Source organism: Chiloscyllium plagiosum, unplaced genomic scaffold (assembly GCF_037043375.1).
Source record: "Chiloscyllium plagiosum isolate Xiang-an unplaced genomic scaffold, Cpla_swu_hap1 HiC_scaffold_24, whole genome shotgun sequence".
NCBI lineage: Eukaryota > Metazoa > Chordata > Chondrichthyes > Orectolobiformes > Hemiscylliidae > Chiloscyllium > Chiloscyllium plagiosum.
The window spans coordinates 2,368,313-2,387,157 of record NW_028270162.1 but is presented as its reverse complement, the minus strand read 5'-3'; the positions used below and the strand labels follow the sequence as shown (position 1 = coordinate 2,387,157).

Genomic DNA, 18,845 nt, shown 5'->3' with positions numbered 1-18,845 from the left:
TGACATCTTGAAAAATGCACATATTTCAGAGGAGGAAGTGCTGGATATCTTGAAATGCATAAAAGTGGATAAATCCCCAGGATATGATCAGGTGTACCCTAAAATTCTGTGGGAAACTAGGGAAGCGATTGCTGGGCCTCTTGCGGAGATATTTGTATCATCGATAGTCACAGATGAGGTGCCGGAAGACTGGAGGTTGGCTAACATGGTGCCACTATTTAAGAAAGTCAGGGAACTATAGACTGGTGAGCCTGATGTCAGTGGTGGGCAAGTTGTTGGAGGGAATCCTGAGGGACAGGATGTACATGTATATGGAAAGACAAAGACTGATTAGGGACAGTCAACATGGCTTTGTTCATGGGAAATCATGTCTCAAACTTGACTGAGTTTTTTTGATGAAGTAACAAAGAGGACTGATGAGGGCAGAGCGATAGACGTGATCTATATGAACTTCAGTAAGGCGTTCGACAAGGTTCTCCATGGGAGACTGGTTAGCAAGGTTAGATCCCATGGAATACAAGGAGAACTAGCCATTTGGATACACAACTGGCTCAAAGGTAGAAGACAGAGGGTGGTGGTGGTGGAGGATTGTTTTTCAGACTAGAGGCCTGTGACCAGTGGAGTGCCACAAGGATCAGTGCTGGGTCCAATATTTTTCATCATTCACATAAATGATTTGGATGTGAGCATAAGAGGTCTAGTTAATAAGTTTGCAGATGACACCAAAATTAGAGGTGCAGTGGACAGTGAAGAAGGCTACCTTAGATTACAATGGGATCTTCATCAGAAGGGCCAACGGATTGAGGAGTTTAATTTAGATAAATGCGAGGTGCTGCATTTTGGGAAAGCAAATCTTAGCAGGACTTATACATTTAATGGTAAGGTCCAAGGGAGTATTGCTGAACAAAGACACCTTGGAGTGCAGGTTCATAACTTCTTGAAAATGGAGTCGCAAGTAGATAGGATAGTGAAGTAAGTGTTTGGTATGCTTTGTTTTATTGGTCAGAGTATTGAGTACAGGAGTTGGGAGGTCATGTTGCGGCTGTACAGGACATTGGTTAGGCCACTATTGGAATATTCCATGCAATTCTGGCCTCCTTTCTATAAAAAGGATGTTGTGAAACTTGAAAGAGTTCAGAAAAAATTTACAAGGATGTTGCCAGAGTTGTAGGATTTAAGCTATAGGGAGAGGTTGAAGAGGCTAGGGCTGTTTTCCCTGGAGTGTCGGAAGCTAAGGGGTGACCTTATAGAGTTTTTTTAAAAACATGAGAGGCATGGATAGGGTAAACAGACAAGGTCTTTTCCCTGGGGTGGGGAGTCCAGAACTACAGGGCATAGGTTTAGGGTGAGAAGGGAATGATAAAAAGGAGACCAAAGGGGTAACCTTTTCATGCAGAGGGTGATACGTGTATGGAATGGGTTGCCAGAGGAAGTGGTGGAGGCTGGTACAATTGCAACATTTAAAATGCATCTGGACGGGTATTGAATAGGAAGGGTTTGGAGAGATATAGGCCGGGATGTTAGCAGGAGAGACTAAATTGGATTGGGCAAGTTAGACCAAAGGGTCTGTTTCTGTGCTGTACATCTCTATGACTCTAAAACAATGTGCTATTTTTCATAATTTAAATCTTCACACGTAAACTGACAGCCATGTGGACAATGGATTTAACACCCTTCACAGCATACAAGGAATGAAATAGCAATATCATTTCAAAATAGTGCATGTATTCGCATGATCGAGTGAAATACCTTGGTTTGTACAGAGTGTCGGATTAGTAGGGAAACTAATATTTTATGATTGAGTTAGTTTAGTTATAATCGCACAATCAAAATATATTCATTGATTAATATTATATTATTCGGCTAAACTGTAGCAATACAGATCGTGGTACTTCAACATCATCTGACTCTGCTTAGCTTCACTTTACAAAGAAATGCATCATGGAATTGCGAACAGCATGAAGACAATACTCTAATATCTTAGTGTTCCACCTGCAAGGCCAAAGGGCCCCTGTTTAGCTTATAACTAGACATCCAAAGTTGGAGAAGGTGGTATACTCCTGGCTTGTTTGCTTTATCAAGAAATCATAACCACAGCTATACTGGAATTTTGAAATTTGTTTCAAAGTGAAGCAAGTTACAAAATATGACATTGTCATAAAGTTAATTTTAATACAATGTGTTTACGTTTGTAATTGGATAATCCTTTCCACTTTAACATTCCATCTCTAATGATTGGAGGATGCTCAGGTGTGTGATGGGATCCCGTCCGCGCTCACCCCAGCCCGGACAGAATTTCACATTGGCCCCAAGGTCCCGTACTTCCCACGGGAGCCTGTGCCCCACAACCTGAGCCGCCTCCGGAATTTTAATTTTGTCCCTTTTAAGGACGTAAAAAGGGCCCTATATCGACTGCTGCTGCACACCGTCCACCTCTTCTCCCTCATCCACCGTCCGGATATGCCTTGGCGTGCCCATTTGCCACCGGGCGGTGGGGATCCCCAGTGGAGGGCTCTCTACGCGGGAGTCCTCCCCCTTTCTCTCGGGGATCTGGGGTGGAGGGTGTTGCACGCAGCAGTCCCCTGCAACCACAGATTGCGGTGGTTCACGGACTCCCAGTCCAACTGCTTGTTCTGGGGCGCTGTGGAGTCCGTGGACCACGTGTATATTGGGTGTGGGCATTTGCACTCCCTTTTTGATTTTCTGAAAAACCTCCTCCTCTGCTTTTGGTTGCACTTCAGTCCCACGCTCCTGATCTTTGGGCACCCGGTACGGAGGAGGGAGGGCAGGTCTGTAGACCTCCTCGTGGGTCTGCTCCTGGGCCTGGCCAAACTGGCCATCAACAGGTCCAGGCAGCGGGCCGTGGAGGGGCTCGTTAGGGCCGACTGCCTGCCCCTCTTCTGCGGTTACGTTAGGGCCCGGGTGTCCTTGGAGGAGGAGCATGCGGTGTCCACCAACACCCTGGAGTTGTTCAGGGAGAGGTGGGCGCCGCGGGGAGTGGAGTGCATTATTTCCCCCTCCAACTCTATTTTGATTTAGTCCCTACCCTCCCCCTCACTGTTTTGATCACACAGCAACGCCCTTTGATGTGAAGGGCACTGCTTGTCACTGGCCACTCGGGTGTTTTCCTATCTTCCTGGTGGTGGAAATTGAATAAAGATTCGTGCACTTTGTGTCTCACACCTGCACACACACACCATGGGTGCTGGGGAAAAAATAAGCACTACCGCACTTAGATGGTAGTGTGGGGGTTTAAAAAAATAATAAACCAGAGCTACAGAGCATTGCCCTTTGATGTGATGGGCACTGCTTGTCACTGGCCACTCAGGTGTTTTCCCTTTTGAGAGTTGGATCAGTGTGAGTGAGTGAGAAAAAAAAACAGGGGATTGCCCGGGTGTCTCTGGAGAAGGAGCACGTGGTCTCCACCAACACCCTGGAGTTGTTCAGGGAGAGGTGGGTGCCGCAGGGAGTGGAGTGCATTATTTCCCCCTCCAACTCTATTTTGATTTAATCCCTGCCCTTCCCTTCACTGTTTGATCACACAGCACTGCCCTTTGTGAAGGGCACTGCTTGTCACTGGCCACTCGAGTGTTTCTTTCTTCCTGGTGGTGAAAATTGAATAAAGATTCGTGCACCTTGTGTCTCTCACTGTGTCTCACACCTGCACACACACAACATGATGCTGGGAAAAAAATAAGCACTACCGCAGTTAGGTGGTAGTGTGGGGGGGGAAAAAAACAGGAGTGTCAGGTGTTCTGTTCACTCTGAGAGCTGACTCTGCATCAAGGACTGTCCGTGCGTAAATAAAGGGTGACTTGGTGACAGGAAACCAGCCTCTGTGGAGTTATTTCAGTGGCAATGAGAGAACAAAAATGTGCTCCTGAAGAAATTCGCCTGCAACAGTTGTCTTTGAGTTGGAATAAGCCTTTCTGGCATCACGTCATTATTTGGGAAACTTGACTCATTCAATCCTGCCGTCAAAGACGAGGTTCAGTACGTGGAAAGAATGCATTATTTTTCCTTGGCAAATGACATTGGAGCAGATGAAAAGCAATGAATAATTTTCCTGACAGCTTGTGGACACGCACCTTTTTCACTTATTAGGAACCTAATATTAAAACGTTTCAAGAGTTGATGGATTTAGTTAAGGATTATAATAACCCCAAGCCGCCTCTAACTCTCTGAGATGCGATCCGTTTTACACAGCAGTTCGAGAACCAGGGGAATCCATGTCAGGATTTTTGACGAGGTCAAGACGCCTGGCAGAGGCGTGTAACTTTGGTTTAACCCTTAATGAGATGCTGACACACTGTTTGGTATGTGGGATTAATGATGTCACCATGCAAAAGTGCCTACTAGTTGAAGCCCAATTGGATTTCAAACAGGTACTACAACTGGCTTTGTCATTAGAAATGTGACAATTGGAGCAAATGAGTTACAGGGTACGCTGATGGAAGTGGACACCCTCCCAGTCCAACTGAACTTGGGGAACACTACTTGAGTGAAAGCAATTGCATCGCCACACTTGGGCATATCCTGGACAGAGAGACTCTAGGTCAGCCCACAGCAAAACCCAAAACAAAGCCAAGCCTCAGACAAATAGTTCACATTTTCCTCAGGATCCTGGCTGGCAAACCAGTGTAGTTGCTGCCAGGATGCACACTCTAGACTGCAAAGGAGTCCCACTAGGCTAAATTGAGTAAGAGAACTCCTAGGCTGGTATCCAGGCAAGTGCACACTCTGGCTTGGAACAGTTAAATTGCTTAGCAACATCCAAATCAGAGCAAATGCCTGGTTAACGGCAAACACGAGGGGACACAACTTTAAAGTGAGGGGGGGATAGGTATAAGACAGATGTCAGAGGTAGTTTCTTTACTCAGAGAGTAGTAAGGGTATGGAATGCTTTGCCTGCATCAGTAGTAGATTCGCCAAGTTTAAGTGCATTTAAGTCGTCATTGGACAGGCAAATGGACGTATATGGAATAGTGTAGGTGGGATGGGCTTCAGATTATATGACAGGGCGGCGCAACATCGAGGGCCAAAGCGCCTGTACTGCGCTGTAATGTTCTATGTTAAATGGTCATCCAGTGGAGGTCAATACTGGTGCAGCTGTATCAGAGATTGCAGAACCAGTCTTTTAACAAAATTCATGCTAGACTCCAACCCTTAAGTTTGCATAAGACCTCGGCTAGGCTGAGAACCTATATTGGGGAACCTTTACAGACAAAGAGTACAACTTCAGTTACCAGTGATTGTAGTAAAAGGCTTGGGCCCAAGTGGACTGAGCAAAATGTTTTGAGACAAGTTCACCTTGATTGGCTCAATATTTTTTGTTTAGAAAATGGCTGCCTGAGTGAAGTCCTAATTAAATACCTGGATCTTTTTTCAGATATGCATAGGAACAATCAAAGGAGCTAAGGCCACCTTGCATGTTGACCAGGAAGCAATTCCACCATTCTGCAAGGCCCAGCCTGTGTCATTTATGTGTAAAAGTAGAGGCAGAATAAAGGAGGCTGGAAAGTGAAAGAATCATCAAACCAGTACACCTGTCATGCCAAATGTGAAGCCTGATGGGTCAGTTCACCTTTGTGCAGATTTTAAACAAACAGTAAACCTCTTCTCGCAGCTGGACATGAGTCATGAGTACCTGGAACTGTAGTTAGATGAGGATTGACAGAAGTACTCTACAATTAGTACAAGGCTGCCATCTGGGTATCAGCCTGGGTCATTATCCAGCAGACAAAGGAGAACATTTTACAATGTCTATTCCAGGTCACCATTTATGTGATGATGTGTTCATAACAGGGAAGATAAATAAAGAGCACTTAGAGAACTTGAACATAGTGCTTAGATGTTTTTCTCAGGTGGGCATACACATAGGAAGGAAAAATGTGTTCCAGGCACCCCAATTGACCTACTTGGGCGACAAGAGTCGACAAAAATGGATTTCACCTGCTGGGAGATAAAGTGTGGGTGATCAAAGGTGCCCCAGCTCCCATGCCTCTACCAGAACTTAGATCTTTCCTTGGATTGGTGAATTATTACAGAAAGTTCAAACGTAACTGGCCTCCATCCCGGCACCCTTAGACCAGCTTTCGAAAAAAGGTGTCGCCTTGGAAATGGTCTCCTAGCCAAGATATAGCCTTTAGACAGAAGAGGCTAAAGTGTGCCAATACCTTAGATGTGCCAGTACACATCTAAGGTATTGGCACACTATCATCCCAAGTGAGATTTGGTGCTGACGTGTGATGCTTCCCCATAGGGTTTCGGGTAGTATTGGCTCACAGATGGCCCAATGAAGGGGACCCTGATAACAATGCACCCAGGAGTTGGCTGTTGCAGAGGGCAAATACACCCAGGTAGAGGAGGAAGGTTTGGTGGTCATCCTTGGCGAGAGGAAATTCCGCCAATACCTTTATGGACATAAATCTGCCAATAATAATGGACCACAAAACCCTGTTGGGCTACTTAACAAGGGCAAGTAAGTGCAGCCCATAGCTTCATGTCAAATTCAGCAGTGGGCTCTCATTCCAAGCGCATACAATTATAAATTAGAACACTGTCAGGAAGGCCAAGTAGCAAATGTAGATGCCTTGAGATGCGTCCTGCTGGCAGATATGCCACGGGTGCCAGCAATGAAAGTGTCCATTCTGGTTTTAAAATTTCTGGACACCCTTCCGGTCACTGCTGACAATATCAGATCGTGGACGCAAAAGGATTTGGTCCTGGCAAAACTAAAACAGCTAGTGGTGATGACTGGGGAAACAAAAGTGCTATCAAAACCAGGATTGAAACCTTTCTGGACTCTGGGAGATCAGATCATTGTACAGGGCATACTTTATTAAAGGAAACAAGAAATGATTGTACTGAACAAAAGCTGCCACCCAATACTGGCTGAATTCCACCAGGATCATCCACGGTGTCCAAAATGAAGACATTGATGAGAAGTTATGTCTGGTGGCCAGAATTGGATGCAGACATACCCATGTTGATGGGCAGTGCCCAGTGTGCCAAAAAGCACAAAAATTACCACCAGCAACTCTCCCACATTCATAGGAATGGCTGGGTAAACCCTGGACTCAGTTACACATTGACTATGATGGCCCTTTCATGGACCTCAACATTGTTAGAGTGTTGGTCATAGACAACAGACCATCATTTATTAGCAGAGAATTCAAATACTTTCTAAAATCAAAAGGCATTCAGCATGTAAGGATAGCTCCATCCATCGTCCAATGGTCTAGCGGAAAGAGCAGCCCAAACTTTTAAGGCAGACTAAAAGATATGGCCTCCAGCTTCACTCGATACCAAACTGTCCCAGTTCCTATTTGATTATTGGACCACCCCTCATGCAACTACAGGAATAGCTCCAGCTGAATCGCCAATGGGGAGAAGTTTCCACACCAGATTAAATCTGATCTTCCCAGACCCTAGAGGTGGGGGGTTAAGAGCAAGAAATGGCATCAGGAATGTCGATGCTGGATACAACCAGGAGAGATAGTTTACTGCAGGGGATGAAGTTTGGAGCCAAAACCATGGAAATAGCCCTGCATGGGTAAAGCCACGGTCAACATAAGGTCAGGTCCTATGATGTACAAAGTCCGGGTAGGTGATGCGGTCTTGAACATGTGGACCACATGAAAGCTATAAACCTGCAAGCAGAGAAGGAGCAAAACACACGGGGTCTCTGCGAACAGCTAGAACCTGGTGGACTGTCCTTTTCCGTTGAATGTCAAAGAAACCTCTGAGTCTGAGATGGACACTGTGGCCCGTTTACCACCTGAAGAAGATGGACATCTTGTGAGATGCTCTGGGTGCAAGAAACAGGCTATAGTCCAGTACATGCCACTAGTATCCTAGGCTGATTTAGAGGAACCAGACTTAATGTAAAAATGCCCTACGAGAGGCTACAAGAAAAAGAACAGGTCTATGTCCCTGGACAGAAAGGGAGAGGGATGCAGTGACTGTCATGAGGCCAGCCAGGTGGACCTGATAATAGGAGTTCCATGATTAGGGCTGTTAATCTGGTCCAGTCAGAGAGCCCTGGCTGTCAGAAATTAACAGGAGTGTCAAAGGTTCAATTCACTCTGAGAGCTGGCTCTGAGGGAGCTAGATCAGTTTCAAGGACTATGTACGTGTGGAAAGAAAGGACGACTTGGTGATGGGACACCGGCTTCTGTGGAAGTATTTCACACAGGAATCAGCTTTGACATAATAATAATAATACTTGCTCCACTGACTCAGACAGCTGTGGGTTCAAGTTCCATTCCAGATACTAGAGAACATAATGCAAGCCAACACACCCAAATTCAGTCCAGAATGAATGCTACACTATATGAAGGAACAGCACTGAGCATGTACTGAGGGAACACGGCACTGTGGAGGGGCAGAACTGTGGGAGATCTACAATGTCAGAGGGTCAGTCCTACAGAAAATATGCAACTGTAGAGGATTTGGACTGAGGGAATCCTGCATGTCCCATGGACAGTGCTAAGAGAGGGCTGCATTGCTGAAGGTGCACTTAAACTGAGGCCCCACCTGCTGTCTCAGGTGAACATAAAAGATTCCATGGCTCTATTCAGAGAAAAGCAGAGTAAAGTACTTCACTGGCTAAACAGCACACTGTGGGGTTCCTGACGTGCCAAAAGGATGTTGTTTAAATTTAGGTTGCCTCTGTCTTCATGTCTGGGATGGAAAACACACCGCCAACACAGATATTTATAATGTGGTGGTGGGAGGGGGTTAAGAGAAATTCTCTGTGCTTTACTAGGTATTGAGAACAAATGAAAACTCTGGTGTCCTGGAAACAGGAGCAATTCTCAACATTCACCACATTATTGTTAAGCACTGGGCAACAGAAATATATCAAATTTTCTTTGCATTGGGTACATTTCTCCCACAAGTATCAGAGAAGTTGATCTCCAATGTACTATGTTCATACTTACAGTCTTGTCAAGTCTCAGAAGTTACAATTTATTAATTTGTTCTTAATCATGGGATGGTGCCATTTGGGATGAAATTAGATTAATGTGGGTTAACTTGTATCTTCCAATTTTGGAACCTTTTCTATTCAGACGATAGCTGGTTGTTTGGGGTTGATATTGAAATGACTGGCCTCTTTTCAGGTGAGTTTCAAGTATGTTGAAAATTAAATCCCTTCAATCAAAATTTGCTTAAAATGCCCTTGATTTCAAATTTCAACAAGGTCTACTTTAATTTAGATTTGGGAAATGGAGATTATTTCATAGATTTCAAATTACTTTGAATATGTAATAGCTCTGTATTATGTAATAATTTACAGCAGTGAGCATTTTTCATCTATAAGCTAATAAACATTTTAGAGCTCATTACTGTGATACTTTTCTTGAATGTGTTTTTTTACAGGGAATTCCATAATAGAACTGTCAATCCTTCCTGGGAAACACAATAATTTTGGCAACTCTTGAATGGTCAAGAACTTGCAGATTAGGCAGACCACAGGAAAGAGGTAGGGTGAAACTCTTATTTTGTTCCAACAATGCATTATAATTTCAGCACCTGGGCTACAAATCATTTTCTGAAGAGTTACTCTTTCTAGTTTATTGAAACTTTCCTATTTTATGATAAATTTAATGTCTAATCCTTGGGCAATTTCACACATCTCCCCAGAGCTTGTTTCAGAATAGCAGAAACAGACAGCTTTCTGTTTAGACTGATCTGATGTCCAAAGACTGGCATACTTGGGATCAAGACTCTACTGGATTTTTCCTGATTTTGCATTACAATCCAGTTGAACGGGGAAATGGGCTTTACCACCACAGCTCATGTTAGCAAATCAGTGAACAGATATGACCATCAAGTGTAAATGTACCATTTGATATTTGAGAGTGCAAGGTTCAATCCTGAACTTTGCTGAATTGTCTGTTGGTCTGACGTTAATAGCACTGAAGCCACATAAGTGAAAGTAAAGGTAAAGTTGCCATAGTAACACATGACCATAGTTCTGCTCTCTCACAAAAGAGAGAGAGATGACTAGTGGTGGTTTAATCTGAGGGTCACCATACCTCAGGTTAGGGGTGAGATTGAGAGGGACAATCCTTCATGGCAACTTCAGCCAGTATAGGGATTGAAGCCATGCTGTTGATATTACTTTGCCACACAAACAGCCAACCAACCAATTGAGCTAATTGACAGCAGTATGCAAGAACATTTAATAGTTTTACATTTGAGAAAATAACATTTTCTTGGTTCTCTAAGAAAAATCTGCTTTTTTGACTTTCTTGTCCTTAGTGACTTGGATATGTGTCACTCCACACAATGATGGTTCTGTAGCTGTTTTAGCTACACTGTCCAGTGTTTGCACTATTCTCTCTGATTCATTCCCCTGGGTTAGCATGAGAATGGCTTCTCACTTCCCATGCTTACTCTGTCCTGAGGCTGGCATTCACATCTCGAGAGAAAAATATCCCATTTTTGGACATTCTGTTCCCGTGCATGGAGTAGGGGAAACCTAACATTTCTCAAAAGATCTGTATAACGGGATATAACATTCACAAAGCACCAGAATAGGATTTGTTTTGGTTGACTTGATGCTGCAAAGACTTTTGTTCTACAGAAATAAAACTAAATTGCCATTCTGTACTTTCTTGTTGATTATTCTTTTTCCCATTGATAATGTTTATTATCTGTGTTGCATCCACTCCCAAATACAGATATTACAGCAGTATAACACCTTTTGTGTAACAGAATGTCACAAATACCTCAATATGATCGAGCTGCTCGACACTGGTAGGAACACAATCTGTTAATTGTCCTTGGTATATGTCACCTGGGGGATAAAAAAAGGATTCAATAAAGACATGCATACTGTTAATAATGTAGTCAGGGCTTATGCAGACATCTCATTATATATCAAACAATCTATTTCCTCTTAGTACATAAGTAGATTTGTTACTTCCTATATATTGTAGTCATTCATAAGGACTAGATTTTTTTTATTTATTAATGGAGTCAGTCTTGCTTCAGTTGATCTTACACTTACACCCAAATCAGAAAATCATGGTCAAGCCCTAATCCAGAGAGCCAAGCACATAATCTTGGTTGACACTGTCAGGGATGTTAACATTCAGAAAATGACAAGATCTTCCAGCATGTATCAGGCAGATTTCTATTGGCTACCTGACCAATAGGGCTCTGCAATCATTTGCTCCCATGTTTCCGACATTACAACAGGGATGACACACCAAAAGTAATTAATTGGCTGTAAAGTAATGTAAGACATCTCGAGGCCTTCCAATTCTTTCTAACCCAATTCACACTATCACAAGGTGTTTCTGAAAGTACAGTTGGTAGAAGAGTTAGTGTGTGGTGTATCAAGACATTCCTCTTACACTCAGCTCTAAAATCCAGCTAGATCATCATTGGAGGGGAAACCTGAGCTGCTGCCAATAGTGTGTAAAGTGTGTATTACAGGAAAGTAAGAAAGATCTAGGTAAGGAAACTGACTGGTGCATGGTCCTTGTGGATCCCAATGGTCCTATTCAATCCCAATTACACTCTGAATAAAGCACTAATAGTGAAACATGCTCCAAATAGATTCCAAATTTAATCCCCAGTTTGTACTGAGCTGGTTGACCTCTGCTAGAGAAAATTACTGAAAATAAAAGATCCATGGTACATGGGGGAGCAATTTGGCATGGATAGCTAACAAAAAACAGCCAGCAGACATGAATTTTTTTTTCAGATGTCCATATGTAACAAGTGGTGTGCTACAGGGTTCTGCTTACAATTTATACAAATGACTTAGACGGTGGCACTGAAGGTATGGTTGCCAATTTGTTGATGACAAGGGTATGTAGAAATGTAAAGTGTGAAGAGGGTGTAAGGAGGCTACAAAAGGATATAACTTGGTCAAGTGAGCGTGCAAAGATTTGGCAAATAGAACATAATGTGGGAAAATGTGAAATTGCCCACTTTTTTCGAACAAATCAAAAAGCACATTACCTAAATGGTGAGGGATTGCAGAATGTGAGATACAGAGAGATCTAGTGCACAATGCACAAAAAATTAATACAGTAGATAGGAAAGATGTATAGAGTTTATGCTTCAGATATCCAGGGCACAAGAGAGACCACATTTGGAGTACAGTGTACAGAACTGGTCACCTTATCAAAAGAAGGATGTAAGTGTGTTGGAAGCAGTTCGTAGAAAGTTGGGAAAACTCTACCTGTAACAGGTGGGTTGTCCTTTGAGGAAAGGTTAGACTTAGCTTGTGTCCCTTGGAATTTAGTAGACTAAGAGGCAACTTTATTGAACCATAAAAATGACTCTGTTTTCCTGAGGAGTCTTGACAGGGTAGATGTGAAATGGATGTTTCCTGTTATGTAAATTTAGAACTAGTGGTCATGGTTCAAAAATAAGTGGCTGTCCATTTATATCAGATGAGGTGAATTTTTTTTATATCACAGTAGTTTAAGAGTCCCTCTCTGAAATGAGTCTTCACGAGGCTGATTCCTGGGATGTCAGTGTTGTCTGATAAGGAAAGATTGACCACATTAGGCCTATATTCATTGGAATAAAAGAATGAGAGATGATCTTATTAAAACAAATAAAATTCTAAAGGGATTTAATAGAGTAAATAGTGGTGGAATCTAGAACCGGGGCATAGTTTAAAAGAAGGGATCTCCCATTTAAGACTCAGATATGGATAAGTTTATTTCCTCAGAGAGTTGTTAGTCTGTGGAGTTTTCTTCGGCAGAGAGCAGCAGAGGTTGGACACTGAATATATTCAATGTTGAATTAGACAGACTTTTGATTAACAGCTTATGGGGACAGGGAGGAACGTGGAGTTAAGTTCTGATTGAACAATTTTATGTAACGTCATAGCCAAAGGCTTTGAAAGCCTAAGTATGGAGAGACTGTTCACAAATGAAGAAACTGAAGTACAAATAGGCCTAATTCCTCTCACCAACATTTTTTGATACTTATTTTAAATCTGTCAAAACATCTTGGCAAGAGGATGGTGAGAGGAATTAGGACAATTCTTTTGTAAACACAATGAAATGTTATAATCTGGAATATAATCTGGCACTTCCTGAGTGGTCAAGAGAAATAAATTCAATAGGAACATTCAGAGGGAATTAAATAAATATTTGAAGAGGAGAAATTAATGCTTAGGGGAGAGACAGGGGTAGGGAATATTGCCAATGACTTTATAATTCAAATATCACTGAACTGAAATAAAGAAAATTCTTTAAAGCTTTCAAATAACTGTGTGAACAAACACAGCTTACTTTTGCTCTCCTCAGCTTCACAATTCCCTCCAATTTTATCGATAAGATCATTTGAATTCCATTTTGTGATTTCTTGAGGGAAGATCTCCTCATTGTCTGAAAAATCTTCTGCATAGATGAAAAAGAAAACATGAGGACAAAGTGTGAATTATTTTGGAAGTCTGAATGCAACAGAAAACTAGATCAAAAATCATTAACTGTTAGGTGAAATGAACATCAGATCCTTTAGCCCTTTCCACCTGTTACACAATGCCACACTCCTTAATCAGTTAACAACGATGCTGAGCTGAGTGTTCCTGACAACTCTACATCCCTTTTTATAATTAGCATTCCATTCACCATTCTCACTCCATTGTAAAATTCCCATGTTCAACAGCAGAAGCAGTCTTGGCCAATGTGAGTAAATTACAGGAACTAATCAAGCTCAAGAGTTCAGGAAGTTAATACTGCAAAGTCTGCCAAGCCCCATAATCAGCTCCAAAACATCAAAAGGAAGAATTTGTGTCTGCTGCAGACTTCAGAAAGAGGAAGAGGACATTGGCATCATTGCTGAGCTCAACTGACACAACAAGCACAAGATGGTCAGCACAACCAATGAGCTCAGAATACGACACAGCAACCCTGGAAATACATCACCCTTGCTTGGGTTCATTGCAGGTCATAGACAGCAAATCTCAGCAAACTCCCCGCACATGTCAGTATCAAATTATGTCAGTGGAGGTTTGTCTCTTAGTAAACTCAGGATAAGGGTATAAAGGCAGAGCTAGCGAAAGTGAACTTGGCAACTAGTTTAAATGGTAGGGCAGTTGACAGGCATGCTTTTATATTTAATCATTCAGGCAAGCACTTTTCCCAGTTGTTTTAAAAAATTCTCAAGGTCAGGTTCGTAGGAGAGTAGTCTGACACAGAACAAACGACCAAGAGGCGAGTCTGCTAGAATATGGGCATTTTATTCCCCGCAGCGTCGCCACAACGGGTCTGGCTTATACTCACTCTACATGTTACCGGAACTGGGAGCTGTCAGTTCTCGTAGAGCGGTTGCCAACAACCCACGCTCGGCGGTTAAACGTAACCCCGGAGCAGACTCCCGGGTCTGGCTTATACTCACTCTACATGTTACCGGAACTGGGAGCCGTCAGTTCTCGTAGAGCGGTTGCCAACAACCCACGCTCGGCGGTTAAACGTAACCCCGGAGCAGACTCCCCGAACTGGAGACTTTTCCAGCTGATATACTCTTTTCCAGATATAAACATTCATGTGAACAGCAGAGCAAGGCTAAAAAACACATTCCATTCTGGTTACATACAGATAAGAAGATTCACACGGGGAGGTGTGTAATAAGATTCACACGGGACTAAGCAACACCTCCATTCCGGTTAGATTCACACATGTATCGGGACATAATTTTTAACCGTTTCACCACATTCCACTGCTTGGAATTTTACACCACATTCCACTGCTTGGCCCAATACATGTGTTACATTATGCTTAATTCAGTTCAATTCGTTTCAGTTAATTTCAGTTCAGTCAATTCAGTGTAGTTCAATTCAGCTCAGTTCAGGTCTGTTCAGTTCAATTCAATTGTGTTCAATTCAGTTCCGTCCATTTCAATTCAATTTAGCTCAGTTCCATTTTGTTCCGTTCAATTTGATTCACTTCAGTTCCACTCAGTTCAGTTCAGTTCAATCCCATTCAATTCTGTTAACTCCGCTTCAGCTTTTTGGACATGCCCACATCCTCCGCTGTACCCCAGGCAAGGGGTTCTTCGGCAGGACTGGGATCCTCTCTCAAACAAACTGCCACGTACATGCCCACATCCATGCCATCCCGGGACGGTCGGGACCTCCACAGTTTGTTCTTCTGGTTTCTTAGTCTTTTTCCAAAACATTGTTCTGTATCAAAATCTCTCCTCAATTGCGATTGATCCTGCCGACTACGCCAAATGTTTTAAAAAATTCTCAAGGTCAGGTTCGTAGGAGAGTAGTCTGACACAGAACAAACGACCAAGAGGCGAGTCTGCTAGAATATGGGCATTTTATTCCCCGCAGCGTCGCCACAACGGGTCTGGCTTATACTCACTCTACATGTTACCGGAACTGGGAGCCGTCAGTTCTCGTAGAGCGGTTGCCAACAACCCACGCTTGGCGGTTAAACGTAACCCCGGAGCAGACTCCCGGGTCTGGCTTATACTCACTCTACATGTTACCGGAACTGGGAGCCGTCAGTTCTCGTAGAGCGGTTGCCAACAACCCACGCTCGGCGGTTAAACGTAACCCCGGAGCAGACTCCCCGAACTGGAGACTTTTCCAGCTGATATACTCTTTTCCAGATATAAACATTCATGTGAACAGCAGAGCAAGGCTAAAAAACACATTCCATTCTGGTTACATACAGATAAGAAGATTCACACGGGGAGGTGTGTAATAAGATTCACACGGGACTAAGCAACACCTCCATTCCGGTTAGATTCACACATGTATCGGGACATAATTTTTAACCGTTTCACCACATTCCACTGCTTGGAATTTTACACCACACCAGTGAGAAGGAAAGATGCAAAGAGGAGTTTGGTCTCTGGTATTCTTCTCATACAATATGAAATAATGTCTCCCTTTGTAGTGGTATTCTTGTGAATGTCTTGTGAATACTAGTATTCTTGTGACAGATGAAAAGCTTTGTACAAAAGAGTCTATTTTCAGCAATACTCAAGTTCTGTACTATCAAATGACTTACTTGAATATAGATTGGTTCATAATGTGGGACAATGTGAACTTGTACACTGTGGCAGGAGGACTAGAGAAACAGTCTACCAGTTAAATGTGAAGAGATTACAGAACTTGGGTAGAGTGGGAACTGCACACCTTGTTCTATGAATCACAAAAAAAAAGGATCTTGCTACTGCAAGCGCTAAGGAAGGCAAATGGAAAGTATTTATTGCAAGGAGAAAAGAATATAAAAGTGGTGTAGTTTTACTGCAACCATACCGAGCCTTGCTAAAACCATTCCTGGAGAAACTGTGTACAGTTTTGGTGTCCTTATTTGAAAAAAATACATGATTGCGCTAGAAACAGCACAGAGAAGCTTCACTCGAACCTTTTCCCAGCTACAATTCAGTGAAGAAGTGTTACTGGACCCGAAATGTTAATTCTGTCTTCTCTGCACAGACCCTGTTATACCTGCTGGCATTATCATCACTGAACTCCCCACTATAATCATTGTGGAAGTTACCATTGAGCAGAAATTGAATGGGACCAACCATATAAATATTGCGACTACAAGAGCAGGTCAGATTTGAGGAATTCTGTAGCAAGTAATACACTACTTGACTTTCCGAAGCCTATCCACCACTTACAATGTCCAAGAACACCATAATTTGCAAATTCTCTTCTAAGTTGACAGTGTGTTACTGGAAAAGCACAGCAGGTCAGGCAATATCCGAGCAGCAGGAAAATCAACGTTTTGGGCCGGAGCCCTTCTTCAGGAGTGAAGCTGGAAGCCTCGGGGGTGGAGAGATTATTGGGAGGGGGGTGGGGCTAGGGAGAAGGTAGCTGAGAGCGCGATAGGTGGATGGAGTTGGGGGTAGAGATCCACAAGCCTGACTACCCCAGTTGACCCATTGTCTCAGCCTGCTCCTGCCTCACCGAACTTATCTCCACCTACCTTGATACTGTCCTATCCCCCCTGTTCCAGGAACTCCCTACAAACGTTCGGGACACCACCCATGCCCTGCACCTCCTCCAAGACTTCAGTTTTCCCAGCTACCAACGCTTCATCTTCACCAAGGATATCCAGTCCCTCTACACCTCTGTCCGCCATGACCAGGGCCTCCAAGCCCTCAGTTTCTTCCTCTCCCGACGTCCCCACCACTACCCTTCCACTGACACTCTTATTCGTTTGGCTGAACTGGTCCTCACCCTCAACAATTTCTCCTTCCAATCCTCCCACTTCCTCCAGATGAAAGGGGTAGCCATGGGCACCCGCATAGGCCCCAGCAACGCCTGTCTCTTTGTCAGCTACGTAGAGCAGACCATCTTCCAGAGTTACCCAGGCACCACTACCCACCTCTTCCTCTGGTACATTGATGACTGCATCTGCACTACCTCTTGCTCCCACGAGGAGGTCAAACAGTTCATCAACTTCACCAACAAATTCCATGCCAACCTTAAATTCACCTGGACCATCTCTGACACCTCCCTCCCCTTCCTAGACTTCTCCATCTCCATCCACGAGGACCGACTCAACACTGATATTTTTTACAAACCCACCGACTCCCACACCTACCTGAATTATGCCTCCTCCCACCCTACCTCCTGCAAAAATGCTGTCCCATGTTCCCAATTCCTCAATAGCATCTGCTCCCAAGAGGATCAGTTCCACCGCGGAACACACCAGAGGTCCGAAATTTCCCCTCCCACGAGGATGAAGATGCCCTCCGATGCATCTCATCCATGTCCTGCATCTCCGCCCTCGAACCCCACCACTCCAACCGTAACAAGAACAGAACCCCCTTGTTCAAAGAACAAAAGAAAATTTACATCCCAGAAACATTTACGGCCCTACAAGCCAGAACCAATCCAAATCCACCTTCTAAACCTGTCACCCAATTCCTAAGCATCTGTATCCCTCCGCTCCCCACCTACTCATGCATCTGTCCAGACGTATCTGAAATGAATCTACCGTGTCTGCCTCTACCACCTCTGCTGGCAACGGGTTCCAGGTACCCGCCACCCTCTGTGTAAAGTACTTGCTGCGTGTATCCCCCTTAAACGTTTCACCTCTCATCTTGAAAGCATGACCCCTCCTTATTGAATCCTTCACCCTGGGAAAAAGCTTCTCTCTATCTACCCTGTCTATACCCTTCATGATTTTGTAAACCTCAATCAGGTCCCCCCTCAATCTCCTTTTTTCTAATGAAAACAATCCTAACCTACTCAACCTCTCTTCACAGCTAGCACCTTCCATACCAGACAACATCCTCGTAAACCTTCTCTGCACACTCTCCAAAGCGTCCGCATCCTTTTGGTAATGTGGCGACCAGAACTGTACACAGTATTCTAAATGCAGCCGAACTAACGTCATGTACAATTTTAACATGACCTGCCAGCTCTTATACTCAATACCCTGTCCGATGAAGGCAAGCAGACAGTATGCCTTCTTGACACTTTATCCACCTCTACAGCAACATTCAGGATACAATGGACCTGGCACTCCCAGATCTCTCTGCCCATCAACTTTTCCCAAAGCTCTTCCGTTTACTGTATAATTTGCTCCAGAATTAGACTTCCCAAAATGTACCACCTCACATTTGCCTGGATTGAACTCCACCTGCAACTTCTCTGCCCAACTCTCCAGTCTATCTATATTCTCCTATATTCTTTGACAGTCCCTTATGCTTTCTGCTACTCCACCAATCTTCGTGTCACTTGCAAACTTGCTGCTCATACCAACAGTGCCCTCTTCCAGATCATTTATGTATATCACAAACAACAGTGGCCCCAACACTGACCCCTGTGGAACACCACTGGTCACCTTTCTCCATTTCGAGAAACTCCCTTCAACTACCTCCCTCTGTCT

The 18,845-nt window shown here is 43.6% G+C and overlaps 1 protein-coding gene across 11 annotated transcripts in view; it reads right to left on the bottom strand.

Annotated features, from left to right (window-relative positions):
• Positions 1–18,845, bottom strand: part of pitpnm2 (phosphatidylinositol transfer protein, membrane-associated 2) — a 489,130-nt gene that overhangs the window by 93,415 nt on the left and 376,870 nt on the right. For all 11 annotated transcript variants that reach the window (XM_087999844.1, XM_087999841.1, XM_087999838.1 and 8 more), the window contains 2 exons: positions 13,272–13,379; positions 10,740–10,807 (listed from right to left, as the gene is read on the bottom strand). In XM_087999844.1, the coding sequence (XP_087855970.1) occupies positions 10,740–10,807; positions 13,272–13,379 (176 nt within the window). The remainder of the gene's footprint in view (positions 1–10,739; positions 10,808–13,271; positions 13,380–18,845) is intronic.